Source organism: Schistocerca piceifrons, chromosome 1 (assembly GCF_021461385.2).
Source record: "Schistocerca piceifrons isolate TAMUIC-IGC-003096 chromosome 1, iqSchPice1.1, whole genome shotgun sequence".
Taxonomy (NCBI): domain Eukaryota; kingdom Metazoa; phylum Arthropoda; class Insecta; order Orthoptera; family Acrididae; genus Schistocerca; species Schistocerca piceifrons.
In genome coordinates, this window is record NC_060138.1 from 912,862,346 (window position 1) to 912,884,845 (window position 22,500).

Genomic DNA, 22,500 nt, shown 5'->3' on the forward strand with positions numbered 1-22,500 from the left:
TACTTTGCCTCATTTTATCTAGCATTGTTAGCCCACATTGAATAATTAAATACGTTTTGTTCTGTGGTTCAAATTACGGTCTTTCTAATAATCCTAGTTTGGAGAGATTTATACAACATTATTTCTTTCCGCAACATCAGGTTGAAAATATTGCAGTTCTTACCTTTTTACAAAATCTTCAATTTTGCACTTAATTAATTCAGAACTGGAAAGTGGTACATAATGAAACTTTATGTTTGATATCCTTGTGTTGTTAGGTTACTGCATTCAAAATTTCATGTTGTAAGAAAATGGAACATCTACAGCGGTCCCTAAGGTGTTATTTATTGCATAGCTACCAGTTTCGGCACTTCAGTGCACCATCTTCAGGCCCTACTTGATCAAGATCCATACATATGAAGCATCAGTGACCAACATAACTGGTTTTTGCACACTAACTGTAACTGTGATGTTGACTCTCCAACCATTAACAGTCCTCCAGTCACAAAGATGGGGGGAAAAAAAAAGTTTGTCATACCTTTAGTCCCTGAGATGTAAGAAGCCAAACTTTGACTTATTTTTTGATGCCAATTTTTTTCAGCTTTTCTGTCTAAAATTTTCTGGCTAATTATCACTCATAAAATTCTTTTCATTATTGTTCTTAAGAGAACGTGTAAAGTTGTACAAGATGGCCAAATTTTATTTCTTTCAACAAAATATTGCCCAAGATATAACAGCTCAAAGATGCCAGAAATTCATGCTTGCTCTACACACATAGTCTGTCATGTACAGAGTCAAACAAATGATTATATCTCGGCCAGCATTGCTTCAACAAATGATAAACTTTACCGATGTTGGTTGGGGTCCTGTACAAATGTTCACATTAAATTTCAACGAAATCCATGATTGTCGAGCAGGAAAATGTTCTGAAATTAGGCAATCTGATATGGAATGACCCCCACAGCAATTTTCTAAACTATATGGCATCTGAATCTTGTCTACTATGCTCCACTATTAAATTAAATTTAACAGACTTCCTTATAACAGCTGCTTTCTAAGACCTCCATAAATTCTTACTGTTCTCCTCTTTACTCCCTGTTTCAAGAAGATAGGCTGCAATACCTTTAACCTTGTTGATCAGACATGTTCTTTGTTTCACTTGGAACTGAACTTTTGCGAAATCTTCTAAGATAAACTCTGCTCACAAATGCAATGATACAACTAAGAGCTTGACAGTGGACATTTATTTGTAATATCATTTTGATGTGTGTCTGTAGTGATACACAAAAAATGAAAAGGATGTCAACACCTCTGTTAATCATCTGTCATACTATAAATATGGTGCTAATGTACTGGAACTGTTCAATCCATGAAACAAATCACCTAACATTTTCCAGAAAAATTTTATACAGCCTACCTAAGCCAGCTTTTCTGCACATTGTGAATGGACCACTACGGACAGCTTGCTTCACCGTTTCGGTTTCAGTTGGTTCCTCCACAACTTCAGGCTCTTCAGCTTCATTTTCTTCCTGTTCTGCCTCTTCCCCATCTTCTCCCTCAACAGGAGTCTTTTTCCTTCTGTTGCGGCGAGCTTCCAGAGCTGCTTCTCTCTGTTTAGCTCTCCATGCTGCCTGCATGGCTGGAATTTCATGTGAGTAATAAAGGAGGAAATGAGAATGTACATCCTTTAACTCTTCTGTGGTCTGAACAGATTTCAACCTGTAAAAGAGAGAGTCACACAATACCCATAAAAATTATCAGTTTTTCTTATTAAAATAGGGCACAAACACAGAAACAACACACTAGCAAAAAAGCAACAAACATGGAAATTTATGTTACATCTAATATGCAACTGTTTCTCCCAGTTCCATTGTATATAAACTCTTGCAATTGTATTACATAAACAGAACATCTGCTTGTTACCACTTACCCAGAGTGCACCTCCAGTACAAACGCACCGTTACTATCATCACTAAAAATTCATTCATTTTCCAATACAGTGCATTGATCATAATCAACAATTCTGTCTCAATTTTTCCTGTAACTAACCAACAGGTACTATCCCATCTCTCTGATTTTACCTTATTTCCTTCATCATCCATGCAGCACCAAACTTCAACACCCATGGACTTTTTTATTTGCTATTTATCTACAGCAGACCTGCTGTTCTTTATACTGCAACTGTCCTTTATACTGACACGTAAACATAAAATAAAATCTCTGGATTAGAATTTGTTAATTAGCATCCTCAATATTAACGTCCTTACCTACTGGTTCATGGTTATTGCGTGTGGGGACATACCCAGTGTAAATCCTGCTCTATGCACATACACATAAGAAAATCAATATTTTATTTCACTTAAGAAGCCATGGACCTTGAGAGCAGTACATGACTAATACAGACTCTCCATTTTGTGCTTCTGTGACATTCACTGCTTTTCACATTCTGTTTCACATTTTGTTGCTGCCACCTATCTCTGACATCATTGTGTAATAATTACTCATAGACAGTAGGTGGCAGCACTAGCAGTGGAGGGCATATAAAGCATGTCCAGGAGAAGGGTGGTAATGCAGAAACTGCAGTTATTGTCATAATGCTGAAAACAAGTGATTCATCTGACATACAAAAGAGCATGACCATAGGCTTTTGGGCCAAGAGTAGAAGCATGTCTGAAATGGCTAAGTTTGTACACTGCTCACATACTGCCATGGTTAAAGTATACCGTGAGCGGCAAAACGGCACATCCGTAATTGGCACCAAGGCAACTGTGGTGCATCACAAGCCTTAGAAGACAGGGGTGAACAACAGTTGTGAAGATGTGAACAGCGAATAGACAGTAAATGTTGAGCAACGGAGTGTCCAGGTGAACCAAAGTGCTACCAACAGTGTCGTCTCAACGACTGTTCAGAAAACGTTGCTGTGCATGGGCATCTGCAGCACGCGCCTTGTTCATGCAGCCAAGCTGAATGCTGTTCATTGGTGAGGAAGTATGCAATTTACATGCCAGTATCACAACCGGACATCCACTGGGTGATGACAGGCGGCCCTATCAGATGAAACACATATTATGCTCCATCAGTCAGATGGTCACTGGCATGTATGGCTTGAAACGTCTGAAAGCAAACACTCTGAACCAATCATCAGAAGCTTCCAAGCTGGAGAAGGGTCTGGGGAATGTTTTCATTGCATTCCCTAGGTAATATCATCATTCTGGAAGGCACAATGGATCAACATAAATATGCATCCATCCTTGGGGACCTTGTCTACACATAAATGCAGAGCGTTTAACCTCAGCAGGATAGCATCTACCTAGAGGACAAAGATATGTATCACACAGCTCACAGTGTACATGCGTGTTTCGAAGAACACCAGTAAAGTTTACCATACTCTCATGGCCACTAAACTGCCCAAATTTAAACCCAATCAAGACTCTGTGGGACCACTTCGATTGGGCTGCTAGTGTCATGGATCCTCACCCAAGACACTTGAAGTCAGCATGGCTCCAAATATCTGTTGGTGCCAGAACCTCATTGACTGTCTCCATGCATGTCTCGCGGTGTTCCATGCTGCAAAAGGTAGTTATTCAAGCTTTTGACAGGTGGTCATATTAGTGTGATTGGACACTGCACTTGTTACTTGATATCAGGATAGACAGAAGGCACTGCCTGATAAGAAACATTGAACCCAGTCACATTAAGTATGTGGCTAAAATGTTAATGCTAAAAAATATCTGGTCAGCACCAAACTATGCAAGTTTTGCGTTATGTTTATCAGATTACGTATCAATTTGTATTCTTTGATACCTTGGTTATCTTTTCTGTTTTTTACACAAGGTGTGGTCATTTTCAAAGTAAATCGTGGAATGTTTCCCTCTATTATATTTAAATCTACTATTATTCACAGTAAAATTGCTTCAAAGTCAAATCAACTGCACCACTTAATGCCCAACACCAGGTGGCTGTGATCTATCAGCTGCCATGCAATGCTGTCAGTGGTACTGGTCATAAAGCTAGCTATGACAACACGATATGTTTTGAAATCATAGTGCTTGAAAAGAGAACTTGCTATTTACCTTGTGTTTTGGGCAACTGTAGTTAACACTCTGCATCAAGAGCCTTAAGCAATGTGAATTATATTGTTCCTTTTCATCTTCTTGGCAGGTATGTGACCATTCCGAACTACTAAGGAAGACAACGAGTTCCAACAAGCTTTCAATGTGCTCCACAACAGGGTGAATACATGGAATTAAATAATAAAAACCTGATATTTTGCATGGACAAAAATACTGAGCACAAATCAGAATTACTTTTTTCCTCTTTATGGTGTCATAACACACTTTTAAACTTTTACAGTCACGATTCGATCCAATGTTCATCAATTAAAGTCAACAGTGACTTCTTCCCCATCTACTGGTTTGGTAGCCATGCAGTTACCTTACCATTTTTTTCCCCCTTCAATCATGTCATTATACTGGCACAAGATGATTTCCAACAATAAATCATTTTCAGCTGTGGAGAAGTTTGAAGACTGTGCCTTCTTCTGCTAATTTCCCTCCATCTTTACAACTTCATTTCTGAAGGTATGATAATCAAATGCAGTTAAAGTGTAATAATAATGTGTATATCCAATTGGCAGTATTACCAAGTATGCTTTGTGCTAATTAAGATCAATAATGAACCTTGTTTATTTGATAAATGTCTAGCATTATACAATGTAGCAGTTGTGACCTGTGTTCATTTACTGAATTAAGATCAAAAATGATCTCCAGTCATTGAATTGTAAACACTTGGCCCTTAATGAGCACTTAATTGAAGGATAATACACTCAGACTTATTATTTTGATATGAATATTCAAGTATTCCTACTATGTATTTTACAAAATTGTGGAACAATTTTATGAAAATAAATTTCATTGAAATTTTTGCACCAGTGGTATACATCAATCATGAAAGAGCAAGCAGGGCTTATCAGTCAGACACCAAGATTAAGATTTTTCTTGTAAGACATGAGAAACAGAAACACACACACACATCCTAACATTAACATGAGAGTACTATCTCCTGAAGTGAGTGTGATTCTCTGATTAGATGCACTAAACAAATCATGATTATGTATGATATGGCCTAATAAACAACATCCTTTTTAATACAAAATGGTATTTAAGAAGCTGTCAGTCTTAATAAAAAACCGTTGATACATAATATCAAACTAGGCTCCGATTCAAATCATTATACAGACTGAGGAAAAATCAGTTTTACATATAGTGTTTACAAAATTTCCTATACCTTTCAATATCTTCTTCCTTTAGTACACGAACACTGTCTGGAATTGGCTGGTCAGGATCCTTCATCAGTTGTTCTGCCTGATAATCCCGCATTTTTTCAAATAATGACAATAAATTTGTTTTCCTTGTTCGTAGCTGACACCACTGAAATGAATCAAAATTCATCCAATTGTTAGTTATTTTACAGAACATAAATAAGAATCAAATTTATTTTAGATCCAAGAACATTACATCAACATTCTAAGCTACCAGGGCACATTTCTTGTTTCTGAGCAGTAGGTACAATCCAATATTTCACATTTATACACATTCCTAGCATTTTGTAATTTTAAATCATTTTTCAATAGGTTTCTACTTCTCTCATAACTTTCTCCATTGTCTCTAAAGAACATGCCCTGCTTGTGAAAGAGAACTATTGTATTGTTGTCATGTTTCCTGTTTACAAACTCAATCATAAATTCTGAGTAAGTTAACAGATGACTGCATAATTTTTTGCTACATTATATCATAAACTTTGACATTAATTCATTTTATTAACCCTTTGACTGCTACAGATGTGCTCTCTACATACCATGCTGACAGCGGCTTTATCATTGCTGTACGAGGGGCATTTGCAAAGTCCGTGCAAAGTCCGAGACATGGCACCACCGGTGCGTATCAAGGTCATGTTTAGTTAGTAGCATCTTTGGAAGGAACACACACCAAGTTTATGCCATATTGGTCTATTTCTTTGTGTTTGGCATTCGTGTGAATCAAGGAAGTCGAGTGATTGTCAAAAAATGGATGAAAAAGATTTCGTGTAGTGATTAAACATTACTTTATGAAAGGCAAAATGCCTCAGGAGACTAAAGAGAAGCTTGATAAACATTACGGTGACTCTGCACCTTTGATTAGAACAGTTTATAAGTGGTTTCAAAATTTTCGGAGAGGCCATATGGGCACAAGTGATGCTGAATGTTCTAGATGCCCTATGGAGGTTACGACTCCGGAAACCATTGATAAAATCCATGATATGGAGGTGGATGACAGAGAGTTAAGGTGCGTGAGATTGCTAGTGCTGTGGGCATCTCAAATGAACGAGTACATAATATTTTGCATAAATATTTGGACATGGGAAAGCTATCTGCAAGATGGGTTCCACGACTGCTCATGCTTGACCAAAAACGGAATTGTGTGAAGTGTTGCAAGGATGGTTTGCGTCAAAATTAAAAAAAAAAAAAGAAATAAATGCCAAAAATGGAAAAATATAACAGAAAAATTGGCAAAATAATACTAAATTTGGCAGTAAATAACACAAAATTTGGCCATAAAATAAAACAATTTTTTCCTGTCCCTATCCGTAATCTATAGGGTCAAGAAATTTCACTAATACTTGTATGGAAGAAGCTCTGAACTGATCACATATCATAAGTCTCTGGTTCCAATATTTGATCTAAATAAACAGCTGCCAATAATGACAGTTTTACAATGATCAGTCACATTGACAGGATGGAATTGCAAAATCAGATACATGTCCATAGCAAAACATTGTGATGCTGATGTCTCATCAAGGCTGCCTACTGATGTGGATAAAAATTATTTGATATGTCTGAAGAATTTAATAAACAAATCAATTCATTTTTGGTTGATCACAGAAAAATTCAAGAAGCTGTGAACAAATATGCAGTACTCAAAATGACTCTGCATTATGTGTAAAATGTATGGCCCGACTATTGCCAAATGATAAAAATATTTTGGAGCCATATTTTAACAAAAGGACTGTCTTGAGCACCAGCCATGACTTGTCACTTCTTCAGTCAGGTTTCACAAGGGTTCTCATACTCAAAATGTACCAAAAGAAAATACTGAAGATTCTTCATGGTGAACACTGGAGTTTCATCAAAATGAAACAAATGGACAGAAGATGTTGTTGGTGGCCAAATATGGATGAAGAAAATAAATAAATGGTTTTACAATGGCAAAAGGTAAAACAAAACCTATACAAGGATTTTCAAAACTGGTCCCAAGCAAAAGAACCATGGGAAAGAATTCATACTGATTACTTTGGATCATTTTGGAAAGCATCCTGATTCAAAATATTTGAAATGACGTCAACAACTTCCGAAGCCACAATGAAGGCACTCAAAGAGATCTTTGCTATAGGTGGCTTCCCCCAGAACATAGTGTGTGACTGGTACACAATTTGTACCATAAGAATTCAAAGATTTCTGTGGCAGGAATCGCACTGAACATCTGGATACAACTCCGTTTCACTCTGCTTCAAATGATGGTGAAGCAGGCAGATTTGTCAGGACTTTCATGGAAGCCATGAAAAAGGCTAACTGGGCTCGACAGAAAATGCTGATTACTTGCCAGACAACTCCAATAACATGAAAATCACCTGCTGAACTATTTCATGGCCAATGGCCAAGCATCACTTTATCCCTGATCCTTCCATCAAAAGAGAAGGCAAAGCCAAAGAAGATTTCAAAATTCCAGGTTGTTTATCAAGTGTATGCCAAAAATTTCTCAAACAATTTATTAACTGGATCACCAAGGAACACTGGCAGTGTAATCAAACAGCTGGGAAATATGCTGTACACTGTGAAACTGCCTTATGGAACTGTCAAAGGGAATTAAAACAACTCAGAAAATTTTGCATCTTGTAGAAAAGAAGATGAACGGCACTGAATTCGACTGTCTCCTGGATCAGTAGTAGAACAGGATGAAAAATGGACTCCTGGACACTTTAATGACCGAACCATACAATACACAGATTGAGGTGACATCAACCGGACTTAGGAGATCAACAAGGATTTGTTGAACTGGTACAGCCCATCCTCAAATTAACTAGTGAAGAAAGGTTATATTTGAACTGTACAGAATTACTGCTTTGTGTTTTGTGTTAATAAGGGTGTGCATTAAAGCACAGGCTATCACAAGAATTTTGACTACATAACCACTACCCAAATAACATATTAGGCTGGAAGATTTTATATGACTTTGGACTGACATACACTCATTTAGGTCATTTCCAACCTTAGCTACCAGTCCTGTGTACACTGTTATTTCCATGTTAGCTTTACCTTGTGACTATGATCATATACAGACAACATTCACTTCCCAGCACCTGCAACTAATAATCTTGTTTCATTTACTATACATAGGTGCAATGAACAGTGTCATCCTTTATCGAAGGTTAACTAGACTGACTGTGAGAAGAAAGCTTTCAATATCGAATGAGACCATTTGATTTCAATTGATATAGCTACTCCCATCAGTCACAATAGAATCTCAATTTTGTGTAGCATTGCTCATAGCTATTGCGTTTGTAAATGAAGAGTTGTATTGTTAGCTGTTTGGAATTAAAGTTTTTTATGTCCGTTTTCAGGCGGAGAATATTAAGAAGAGAGACAGCAACACTCTCTTAAGGGAAGAGAAAGTAGAAATCCTCGAGAAAGCTAAAACTCATCATACAACACTGAATGGATGAACTAAGACATCACATAACAGCACCTGTGGAAACTGTAACTCAAGACATGCTTGCTGCAGTGTCGGAAAAATCTGAATACTGCATTGACACATTCCGTGCATCTCAAGGATGCATATTGAACACCAATGAAACAGATGAAATAAACTTTTTCAGTTTCCCATTCATCAAAAATCAAAATTCATAGTATATGTTTCTTATAGTATATGTTTCACAGTATATGTTTCTTATAATTAGGCCACTACAAAGGTGGGAGATGATAACTACTCACACATGCGTCTTTGCATGGGTTCGATAAAAAGGAGTAGCAACAATACCATAACGTGAATGATGTGCGTCATACGGTATGTATGCTATCTGTAGCTGATAGGAAATGGTGGGGTGAAGTATGCAATCAGCAGAACAGGTTGTGTTTGAGTCAGTTGTGGTATGTACTATCTCAAAGTTGGAAAGGCTAGTTCCACCGCTTTAACAGTATGTCTGGGAAATATGAAAAAGGTGCGTGAATCAATACTGAAGTGGCACTTGGTCGGAATGCACAATAATATTTCCTTCCGGCGATGCATCCTATCAACTTTCGCGACAATACAAGATGCTAAATGACGAACCTTGTGCAGGAACTCTGCGTATTTGGCAGTGGGAGATACTAGAACATCCACTGTATTCACCAAATATGAGTACCCTGATTATGATTCGTTCGCCAAAATGAGGGAACTACTTCGTGGTAGGTGTTACAGCAAATAATAAGACACCATATGGCGGTCCTAGTGAGACATCATCACAGATGGATGCACTGACAGTGTATGACGTCTTCCACGTGGGTGTGGAAAGTGACGAGATGTGAGACGGGCATGTAATAAAGTGAATTTCACTCATTGAAGTATGGCATGAATTATAACCAAATTGCCACTACTTTTAATCCACCTAATGCATATCACCATACCCATTTATTTTTACTCATAAAAATTTGTCAGCAGTCTCGTGTGAAACCTGTTTACAATTTTGGTTTGCTATCTACATGGATTTCCACTTACAGTACTGCCCTGGCTGCACACTTTTCTGGGTTCAGAACTGACGTCTTTAGCTTGAATTTACTTTGGCTTGCACCACAGCACATTTACTTGACATAAAATACGACGAAATACTCCAACAATACAGTTTGATTACCATCTCGTAACTGTCGGACCTGGTGGTCTACCGGTACAGTGCATGCCTGCAAATCGAGAATCGTGGGATCAAATCCCAGTTGAACAACAAATTTTTCAGTCTGCGTTTAATCCAGCCTTCACCTCTTAATGATATGAGGAGTCGGTAGAAACAACATGTGGTGCGGATGCCCTGTGGATTCCCTTTCCCCAGTTGGACAAGTGGTGTACGTTAACGATAAGCAAATCGCCAAAGTGGTGTCCAATTGAAAGACTTAAACCAGGGCACTGACAAACGTAAAATTTATTATTATTATTATTGCCCAGAGGTACATCCTGATGAAAGGTTTCATGTTACACAAGAAGGCATTGGAAGTGGCCAGTATACTCAAAATCGAGACTCTCTCTGTATCCAGCAAGTGGGTGCAAGATTTAAGAAACATTATAAAGTGATTTACGAAGCTGTATGTGGGGAAAAAAATAATGTGAACATAAAAACTGTTAGCGAGTAGCAGACTGGTGAGTTGAAAAAAATTTGAACAGCACTATGAACTGAACAACATTTTCAATGTTGATGAAACAGGTCTCTTTTTACCTTTCTACCACGAGAATCACATGTGTTCAAAGGTGGAAATTAGCATGGAGTGAACCATTGTAAAGTTCACCATACAGAAATGTTAGGCATTAATTTTGATGGCTCCAAAAATAAAACACTTTGTGATTTGCAAATCAAAGAAATGACATTGTTTTAAAAGGCGAAAATTTTGCCCACAAACAAAAATTCCAATCACAAAGCATGGATGTGTCAGAACTCTTCGAATATATATATATATATGAAAGCAACCGTTTGTTGCAAAAGCTTGAATTTTGTGTGTATGTTTGTGTGTCTATCGACCTGCCAGCGCTTTTGTTTCGTAAGTCTCATCATCTTTGTTTTTAGATATATTTTTCCCACGTGGAATGTTTCCCTATATATATATATATAAAAAAAACAAAGATGAGGTGGCTTACCGAACGAAAGCGCTGGCAAACATACACACAAAATTCAAGCTTTCGCAACAAACTGTTGCCTCATCAGGAAAGAGGGAAGGAGGGGGGAAGACGAAAGGAAGTGGGTTTCAAGGGAGAGGGTAAGGAGTCATTCCAATCCCGGGAGCGGAAAGACTTACCTTAGGGGGAAAAAAGGACAGGTATACACTCACACACACGCACATATCCATCCACACATACAGACACAAGCAGACATATTTGAGGGAAGGAGAGGGAAAGACGAAAGGATGTGGGTTTTAAGGGAGAGGGTAAGGAGTCATTCCAATCCCGGGAGCGGAAAGACTTACCTTAGGGGGAAAAAAGGACAGGTATACACTCGCACACACACACATATCCATCCGCACATACACAGACACAAGCAGACATTTGTAAAGGCAAAGAGTTTGGGTAGAGATGTCAGTCGGGGCAGAAGTAAAGAGGCAAAGATGTTGTTGAAAGACAGGTGAGGTATGAGCGGCGGCAACTTGAAATTAGTGGAGGTTGAGGCCTGGCGGATAATGAGAAGAGAGGATATACTGAAGGGCAAGTTCCCATCTCCGGAGCTCTGTCAGGTTGGTGTTAGTGGGAAGTATCCAGATAACCCGGACGGTGTAACACTGTGCCAAGATGTGCTGGCCGTGCACCATGGCATATTTAGCCACAGGGTGATCCTCATTACCAACAAACACTGTCTGCCTGTGTCCATTCATGCGAATGGACAGTTTGTTGCTGGTCATTCCCACATAGAAAGCTTCACAGTGTAGGCAGGTCAGTTGGTAAATCACGTAGGTGTTTCCACACATGGCTCTGCCTTTGATCGTGTACACCTTCCGGGTTACAGGACTGGAGTAGGTGGTGGTGGGAGGGTGCATGGGACAGGTTTTACACCGGGGGCGGTTACAAGGGTAGGAGCCAGAGGGTAGGGAAGAGTTCATCCCTATGAAATCCCCAAACCACCTTCCCTACCCTCTGGCTCCTACCCTTGTAACCGCCCCCGGTGTAAAACCTGTCCCATGCATCCTCCCACCACCACCTACTCCAGTCCTGTAACCCGGAACGTGTACACGATCAAAGGCAGAGCCACGTGTGAAACCACCCACGTGATTTACCAACTGACCTGCCTACACTGTGAAGCTTTCTATGTGGGAATGACCAGCAACAAACTGTCCATTCGCATGAATGGACACAGGCAGACAGTGTTTGTTGGTAATGAGGATCACCCTGTGGCTAAGCATGCCTTGGTGCACGGCCAGCACATCTTGGCACAGTGTTACACCGTCCGGGTTATCTGGATACTTCCCACTAACACCAACCTGACAGAGCTCCGGAGATGGGAACTTGCCCTTCAGTATATCCTCTCTTCTCGTTATCCGCCAGGCCTCAATCTCCGCTAATTTCAATTTGCCGCCGCTCATACCTCACCTGTCTTTCAACAACATCTTTGCCTCTGTACTTCCGCCTTGACTGACATCTCTGCCCAAACTCTTTGCCTTTACAAATGTCTGCTTGTGTCTGTGTATGTGCGGATGGGTGTGTGGGTGTGTGTGTGTGTGTGTGTGTGTGTGTGTGTGTGTGCGCGCGCGCACAGCGCGCGCGCGCGCACGCGAGAAAGTGTATACCTGTCCTTTTTTCCCCCTAAGGTAAGTCTTTCCGCTCCCGGGATTGGATTGACTCCTTACCCTCTCCCTTATAACCCACATGCTTTGGCTTTCCCTCTCCTTCCCTCTTTCTTGATGAAGCAACCGTTTGTTGCGAAAGCTTGAATTTTGTGTGTTTGTTTGTGTGTCTATTGGCCAACCTATTCATGGGTCGCTTAGAGGAAGCCTTCTTGGTTACCCAGGCCTGCAAACTCAAAGTTTGGTACAGATTTATTGATGTCATCTTCATGATCTGGACTCACAGTGAAGAAGAACTCCAGAATTTCCTCTCCAACCTCAACTCCTTTGGTTCCATCAGATTCACCTGGTCCTACTCGAAATCCCATGCCACTTTCCTTGACGTTGACCTCCATCTGTCCAATGGCCAGCTTCACATGTCCGTCCACATCAAACCCACCAACAAGCAACAGTACCTCCATTATGACAGCTGCCACCCATTCCACATCAAACGGTCCCTTCCCTACAGCCTAGGTCTTCGTGGCAAATGAACCTGCTCCAGTCTGGAATCCCTGAACCATTACACCAACAACCTGAAAACAGCTTTCGCATCCCGCAACTACCCTCCCGACCTGGTACAGAAGCAAATAACCAGAGCCACTTCCTCATCCCTTCAAACCCAGAACCTCCCACAGAAGAACCCCATAAGTGCCCCACTAGTGACAGGATACTTTCCGGGACTGGATCAGACTCTGAATGTGGCTCTCCAGCAGGGATACGACTTCCTCAAATCCTGCCCTGAAATGAGATCCATCCTTCATGAAATCCTCCCCACTCCACCAAGAGTGTCTTTCCACCGTCCACCTAACCTTCGTAACCTCTTAGTTCATCCCTAAGAAATCCCCAAACCACCTTCCCTACCCTCTGGCTCCTACCCTTGTAACCGCCCCCGGTGTAAAACCTGTCCCATACACCCTCCCAACACCACCTACTCCAGTCCTGTCACCCGGAAGGCGTACACGATCAAAGGCAGAGCCACGTGTGAAAGCACCCACGTGATTTACCAACTGACCTGCCTACACTGTGAAGCTTTCTATGTGGGAATGACCAGCAACAAACTCTCCATTCGCATGAATGGACACAGGCAGACAGTGTTTGTTGGTAATGAGGATCACCCTGTGGCTAAACATGCCTTGGTGCACGGCCAGCACATCTTGGCACAGTGTTACACCATCCGGGTTATCTGGATACTTCCCACTAACACCAACCTGTCAGAACTCTGGAGATGGGAACTTGCCCTTCAGTATATCCTCTCTTCTCATTATCCGCCAGGCCTCAACCTCCACTAAATTCAAGTTGCCGCCGCTCATACCTCACTTGCCTTTCAACAACATCTTTGCCTCTTTACTTCCGCCTCGACTGACATCTCTACCCAAACTCTTTGCCTTTACAAATGTCTGCTTGTGTCTGTGCAGTGAAAACTTTACTGCGGGATGAGGTGGTTAGCTAAAAACGAGAATTTATCATCAGAACAGTTTACTGCTAGGCTTCACAAAAACAACAATCAATGGTGAAGAATATCAACAGTATGCAATTTGTCTAACTACTTTAGCTGCTGACAGCATGAAGGCTAACAAGTTAGAGAGAAATATTGAAACCAAACATCCTTAACGAATGGGAAAACAAAAGGAACTTGTTATCGGGAAACTAAATGTTTCATTGTCTATCCAGAAGAACTTTGCTAAAATGAAAATGTAACTTCCACGGCCCTCTTGCCAGATTTCACACAGGATTGCTGAATGCAAAAAAATCCCAAACAGTTGCAGATGCTCTGGTTGTACCAGCAGTGATTGATACAGTATCAACATTTTTTATTGAATCATTTGCTCAACAGCTGAAAAGTATTCCTATATCTAACGACGCAGTGCATAGAAGTATTTTGGGCATTTCTGACGATTTATGTGAGCCACTAATCAATAATGTGTTTAACAACTGTTTTGCACTTCAAGTGGCCAAAATGACTAATATGTATAAAGATGCTCACTTGATTGCTTGTATTAATTTCATTGTTGAGTTTAACATTCTTGAATCACTAGATAAGGACAGTTATGTAACTGGAATTTCCCTAGATTATCAAAGGCCTTCGATACTGTTGATCACAACATTCTTCTTCACAAGTTGGAGTCTCTGGGAATCAGAGGAGTGGTAAATAAATAGTACCTAAACAGCAGAGTGCAGAGAGTAGAAATTTCACATAGCACTTCCAAATATTTGGTAAATCACTTATCTGGCGCACAGTATGTTAATATAGGAGTCCCACAAGGAAGTTTTCAGGGGCCCAATACTGTTCTTAATTTATATTACTGATGTTCTACAATGTGAGGAGCATGGAGATGTTGATGACAGTAATATACTGATTACCAGCAAGACACCTGACCTGCTATTGGAAAAAGCCAATGAAGCACGAGCAGATGTTTACAAATGGTCTACAGAGAACAGAGTAACCCTCAACATTAAGAAAACAAACAGCATGTACTTTAGAATAAACAAGAAGCACAAGTCCGTAAATTTAAAACTACACAACACTTCAATAACAGATGTAACTAACACTAAATTCCTAGGACTGCACATCAACAGCCGACTAAAATGGAATGAACATGTCATGATTATCTCAAAGAGGGTCTCCATAGCATGCTACGTGCTCAGAGTTCTTGCATCAGTATGCAGTGACATCTGTGTACGGTCAGCTTACTTTGGTTATGTGCATGCCATCCTTAGCTACGGAATAATCTTTTGGGGAAATAGTACCCAGAATCTACAAACAGTTTTCAGATTACAAACGAGAGCTGTAAGAATAATGACAAAATGCAATCAATGGGCTCACTACAAAGAATTATTTAAAAACCTGGGCATTTTTATTGTTCCTTGTGAGTCTAATTTTCATACCATAATGTATATTAGAAAATATTTTGACAATTATAGCTTGAATAACATTATTCTTGATCATAGCACAAGGTTGAGTCATTGCCTCTATTTAGATAGAAAGATTGGGAACACTTAGCATAAGTTATACCTGAAATCATATTTTTTTTATTCATGTATTATGTACTTATGCCTATGTATTTGTCTGCTAGTTCCATATCAACACACCTAGTATATTTACTTAAACAACATAAATAATCTTTTTTCATTTGTATAATACGCAGAGCTCTGTATTTTTGTATGTTGTTCCACATCAAAAAACCTATGGTTATCAAATAATGTAAATGACATTTGTTAAGAAAATATTTAGTGCAGTAGCCACCAGAAAGATCGCGGGAGGCGCACATTGGCATGGTGCGTCACGGACAGTAGTTGCCGCAAGTAAAGTCCCACCCAACAGAGGGCACGCAAGAATTCGGCTGCGCCCTCTGCCGGCGGAACAACTCAGGTAGCACGGGCCGTGCCCAGCCAGTTCACATCGGGCATGCCTAACAGACGGTTCCCGGTCTACACTAGGTGAAGTGCGACGGAAACGTGAATCGTGTTATTACATTTAGACTTCACACGATAATTTGCACATTCACTGACGACATCCATACAATGTATATTGTCTAAGGATGGATAAATAAGTACATAGAAAAATAAAAAAAAAAAATAAAAAATAAAAAGGAATCGATTTTCTGTGAGCTGATACTGGAAACAGCTACAGCTCAAAGCCTTTTTGACATGATCCATACTTTTTAAAATCAAAATTGTATTGTGGAACAGGTGAATTAGGGTATCTATAAATGGAGCTTGCTTAACATATGGTATTCATATTGGATTGCAAGTGAAAGTTAAAGCTGTAACTCCTGATGCAGTACTGACTCACTGTGTGACACAGTGGAAGGCTCTGGGCACTAAAGAACATAGCCCACCATTTCATGAAGTGCTGCAATCAGTTATAGAAACAGTTACTACTATTAAGGCAAAATCCATAAATTCGAGGCTTTTTAAGGTGCTACATGAGGAGACAGATGCTGAATACACTCAACTGCTCCTTTTTAGTAATGCTCAATGGCTCTCAGGGGATGAAGTACTAACAAGAACGTTTGAACTGAGGAAAGAGGTATTCTGTTTCTTAAAGGAGAAAAGCCATTCTCTGGCAGACTGTTCCAGCAACAGAGATTTTCTGCCTGAAATGGCTTACCTCATTGACTTTTCGAGAAACTAAATATTCTTAACGCCCTTCACTTCAATGTAATTACACAACTGTACTATCTTGGAATGAAAAAGTAAAGGTTTTTACCAAGAAATTAGAGATGTAGTAATATCAAATGGAAAGTGGCATGCTAGATATGTTCTCTACACTAGTGTTACTGTTAGAAGATCCAGACGGTATGATACTTCCAATGGAAAAAAAAAAAGCTGTCGTCTTCATAATTTTGCAAAACTGAAAGTTCACTTTGAAAAGTATTGCAGTGACGATTTTGATGAATTAAATTAGATTAAAAATCCATTCAAAAATGCTCCTGGACCATCATGTCTAAATATAAAGGAGAAGAGCAACTTATTGGTCTTAATTGTGATACTTCACTGAAGAGTAAATTTAATGAAGTGTCTTTTTTGGAGTTTTGGATACACATTAGCAAGGAATTCCCAATGCTGAGCGAAAATGAAAGAAGATCCTGATTCCTTTTGCAACTAGATACATGCGTGAGACTGGTTTTCCAGCTCTGAAGTCTAACAAACATTCACATCTAAATGTAAGCGACGAACTTCTGAGTGGCAGTTTCTGCTTTTTTACACCACATTTCGAAAAACTTTCTTCTCAAAAGCAAGCTCATCCACCACACTAAACTTTGCAATTTAAATTTTAAATGCTCTTGTAATCTTTGTTTGCTGATTAGCAAATACTGTTCATTTCACAGTTTCTGAATAAATTAAAATCTGGTAAAAAGGAAAAAAGTTTCAGAACCAATGACATAGAAAAAATTTACCTAAGAAGTTAAAAGAGACAATAAATCTAAATTTCTTTCATGAAAAACATTTTTTTTATTTTGGAAAAAAAGTTACAAGCGTGTTAATACGCCAAACTCGTGTACAACTATTGGTTGCCAATTCAATGTCTGTACAATTAATAAACTGGTTCACTGATTTTTTTTTATAAAGTACTAGTGACCCGTCCCGGCTTCACATGGATATATCAGACAACATTAGGCAACAGAATATCATCACATTCCAACAGTCGCGCAGACCACTTGCCAGCATAGGCTACTGCAGTGTCTAAAGGCATCAGTGACTGTCCAGCCGCAACCTGCTAACAATGTGAACTGTGCATCAAAAGGCTATGCACATCTGTGACCGGTTCATGCCTGATACATGAGGTAAGAGCTGGCCATTAGCCGGAAATCACCACTGAACACGATTGTGCCACTGCAGATGGTACGGTATGTCGCAGCTCCCTTCATTGGCACGCGATGTCCATTCAAACTCCAATGAAATATGGAACAGATAAGATTCGTCGATCCTGGGAATTTGACGACTTAAGCGCAAGTGTGTCACGAGTACCAAAATCTCTACTATAGTTCCTGAGAGTAGCTTTCAAATATAGGCAGTGAGAGACTCTAATTTACAACATGTATAGAAGGAGAATGTATGTATATACGCATAGAGTCTGGCAATAATAATTTCACATGGCTCATTGTCCTGGTACAAGTCTCAATTGGACATCACTTTGGCAACTCGTGTCTCCCTTTCTAGTCATCCAACCAGGAAAAGGTGTCCTACTGTTTAATGGGGGACCTAAACACGTTGTTTTTTTCGTGAATCTCCACATTATTGAGAGGTGATTGCTAGATTCACAGACAAATATAAAAATCTGTGGTTCAACCAGGATCCAATCCCACAACCTTTCGGTTATCAGTCATGCACCTTACCACTAAATCACCTCACCTGACTTCAATGCTGCATCGCGAAATGAGACATACATTTACCATGTTTTGCTTCTGGTCTATGTCTACGTAATGGAGAAGTGAATGCTAGGTTAAAAAACCAGAGTGAAAAATCTGTGTCCAATCAGAATTCAATCCCGCAAGCTTCCGGTTTTCAGGTACACACCACCATGCCCAACTTCTGCTGAAGTTTCACTGCTGCTTGGAGTTGTGGCAGCTGTCTGCTAGACGACAATGCCATCATTTTCACAGCAATGGCACACATTAAGTCATTGTAGCCAATTTTCACAAACTATTTACAAATAACATAAAAGAACCTTCCCCGTTAATCACTCTATCTATTAGTCAAAACTGGATCAAAATAATCAATTTTTGACAATACAATGTAATTGGATGGATAAAAATTCTACTCTCCAAGTGGCAGCAGGAGAATACAGTACAAAAAAGATTTTACATCTGCAAACTTTTGGAGCCAGTGACTCCTTCTTCCGGCAGAAGGATTGAAGGGAAAGGAAGATGGGCGAAGGAAAAGGACTGGAGAGATTTAGGAAACTCTTCCTTTCCCTTCAACTCTTCTGCCACAAGGAGGAGCCACAGTCTTGTTTGTTTGTTTGTTTGTTTGTGTGTGTGTGTGTGTGTGTGTGTGTGTGTGTGTGTGTGTGTGTGTGTGTGTGTGTGTGCTTTCTCCTGCCACCGCTTAGTGAGTAGAATTTTTATCTATACAATTACATAAGTACATTTTATTTTACATTTTCATATTTTTATATCATTTCTTAAATACCCTTGAAAAACATAAGACAGTTTTCACTGTATATACTTTTAAATGTCTCTTAAAACACTTCAGTTTTTTGAAAGGACAATGAAAAATATATGAATTATTGTCCTGTGTTTCACTGCAAGACAAATAAATATAATAAAAAAATATATGCTCATCAAAAGTCATGAGAAATCTAGTACTCAAGATCCTTAATGGGATACTCAAATATAGGGTGTCCAGAGATTAAGTATTGTTTTGGTAGAAAATGGGGGTGTAGACATATGGTGTTTAGTGGACTGCAGGTGCACTGTAGATACAAAAGTTGTAGTTTATGCTGAAAATGATGGACTGGCTTCATGGCACGCCTAAACACTGGTTCTATCATTAAAGGTGATATTAACTCCGTAAGTGAAGATATTCATTCTGGCTTGGAGGTTGCAGACGTTGTTTTATGGTGAAATTCAGATGAGATTTGACCACCAATTCCATAAACCTCGACCTACTAATACGGCGATTCAGCAATCAGTGAATAAATTAAGCACCTGGTACCATTAAGAACAAGCTTGGCCATCAATCAAACTCTGCTGACTGAACTGAAGACATCAGCACACAGCAGTCTAAAATTGGTGTGGCAATTGTCAGTGGAACTGGACATTCCACACTTGACGGTAGATAATGGGTTGTGATGCATGCTGGAAAAAAGCTGTACCATCTGCACCAATTACATGTGAACGATTTGGCAGAGCATGTGGACTCATGGCAGGATTTGCTTGCAGTAGATGCAAATTGCAACATCCTCAACCAAATCTTATTCAGTGACAAGGCAGCCTTCCATACTTGTGGAAGGGTTGACCAACATAACTGCATTATTTAGGCTGACGCACCACCAGTAGAGCACCTAAAATTCCATCAAGATTCTCCCTAAGTTAATGTGTGGATGGGAGTATCCTTTGACAAAATGTATGGTCCATGTTTCGTCACTGAAAAGTCCATCAATGGGGCGACATACTTGTATATGCTGAAACAGTTTTCTTTACCACAATTTGTGTAAGATGGAGCACTGTGTAATTATGCCTTAGATGCGCATATGTTTTTGAATGATGTGTTTCAGGAAGAAGGATTGGGTGTGCATGACCCATGATTTGAGCAGGATGTTCTCCCTACCTCACACCCACTGGTTTCTTTTCTGGAGATTTATCAAGGGACATGTGTTTTGCCGACACTATGTCAAACCACTGGCAAGCTTCAAGACTGAATCAGAAGAGCTGGTGCAGCTATAACCACACAAATGTTCCAGAAAGTCTTTCGTGCCACAGCCAGCAGGTGGGAGTTGTGTGGGAATGTGAAGGATGCTCATGTTGAATGTAACATGTGACTAACATACGCCACTATAAATAATAAGAACACAATAATTATTTCAACAAATTCAATACCTAATTTACGGACACCCTGTACATGCAATGTTACACGATGTGGGAGGAACTGATTTCTCAATTTCATTTACTGCAATGTCATATGAAATTTAATAGTTCCATCCATTCTTTCTTTCTTTCTTTCTTTCTTTCTTTCTCTGTGCAAATAATAAGAGCAGTTTTTGCTATGCAAGTTTACCAATATAGGTAAATCTTAAGTACAAAGGTAATCTCCCTTTACTTGTAATATGGGCATATAAGTGCTTTTTAACTATGCTTTAAAGTAAACAAGATTTGCCTGTATCCCTAATGGTAAAATCATCATTAAGCATTTTTTACTTACCTTTTCATCAAATTTATACACTTTCCATAAATCATTTATATTTAATTCAGGCTGAACATATTCTTTTCTGTAGAAGGCAATGAAAGGAACTTCCAAGTGTTGATTTCGCATAAAATCTAAAGCCTTTTTGATTTTTCCGACAGTTTGAGGACCTTTTCTCGACCTATCTCTCATATCTCCATGTCCATCCTAGGAACAAACAACAGAATAATGCATGAATATTTACGAAAGTGCACTTTTCAGTTACACAACAGCAAACATAAGATCAAAGTTTTCAAATATAATAATAATAATAATAATAATAATAATAATAATAATAATAATAATACAGGCATGCACTGTGGTGCAACATATCGACTAATAAATTACATGTTCCACTTCTACTCTCTCAGGCCAATGAAAGATGTTCGTGGAAACCGGGAATGTTATTTAACAATATTAAGAAAAGGAAAGATTGTTGCTCATCAGAAAGATGACCTGCTGACTTGCAGACAGGCACAATGCAAAGATTGTTACACATCAAAGCTTCTGCCACAAGCCGTCTTCAGCAAAGAACACACACACACACACACACACACACACACACACACACACACATTCTTTCACTGCTGAAGTACTCTTTGGCTGAGAGCTTACATGAGTCAGTATTTTCGTTGTACCTGTCTGCAACCCAACAGGTCACCTATACGGTGCACAGCAATCTGTCCTTTTCCTAATATTGTTGATATTGCAACCTGAAGTTCCCATTGTTTGGAAACATTGTTTAATGTGCGCTCTGGTTTGCCATATATGCTAGATGGAGTGTAAAAGGCATAAGGCTCAAAACATCAACAAGGCACAGCAGTGAGTGAGCATCTCCAACTGCTGTGAAGGCCCACTTATGCTTTGGCATAGTGGTTTGGTACTGCCTTGGAAGTCATGTGGAAAAGGGTGCAGACAATAATGTCAATGCCAGAAAAATTGAGGATTATATGAAGTATGTCATCCTGTAATGTCAAATCAATGTATGAATTCCAGTCGCAATCTATTCTGAGTTATCAGTTAAAGAGATATCTGTTTCACCCTCAGATATAAATGAAGTTATACAGTGGAAACATTGTGATTATAATGCAGAGGAGTTACTGCAAAACTGATTACATCATTTTTGTAGCTTGAATAGATTGGAGTCTCTTTCAGCACCACCCCACAGCAGAAAGTGAAGAAATAATATCACATGCATGCACGCACATACGCACACAAGAAAGCGTGCGTGCGCGCGCGCGCCCACACACACACACACACACACACACACACACACACACACACACACACACACACACACACACACAAGGGAGAGAGGAAGGGGGTAGGCAAGGGGTAATTGCAAAAATAAGGATAAACTCATTCCTCCACTAGCAAGAAAGGAAAGTAAACACATGCTGCAAAAATTCTTACATAAATACTGGGCTATCAGTTTCATGGCAGAAACCAGCAGCCAACATGTAATGCCACTTTTCACAACTTACTTGCATGCAATACCGTATTACAAGTATCACATTAGATCTGCCCAGGTAAAAGAACTGCTATCCATA

General features: G+C 39.4%; 1 protein-coding gene across 2 annotated transcripts in view; it reads right to left on the reverse strand.

Moving 5' to 3' along the window:
* The window catches only part of LOC124717030 (transcription elongation factor SPT6), a 157,651-nt gene that overhangs the window by 75,943 nt on the left and 59,208 nt on the right, over positions 1 to 22,500 (reverse strand). For both annotated transcript variants that reach the window (XM_047243696.1, XM_047243689.1), the window contains 3 exons: positions 20,930 to 21,118; positions 5,266 to 5,408; positions 1,397 to 1,698 (listed from right to left, as the gene is read on the reverse strand). In XM_047243696.1, coding sequence (XP_047099652.1) covers positions 1,397 to 1,698; positions 5,266 to 5,408; positions 20,930 to 21,118 — 634 coding nt within the window. The remainder of the gene's footprint in view (positions 1 to 1,396; positions 1,699 to 5,265; positions 5,409 to 20,929; positions 21,119 to 22,500) is intronic.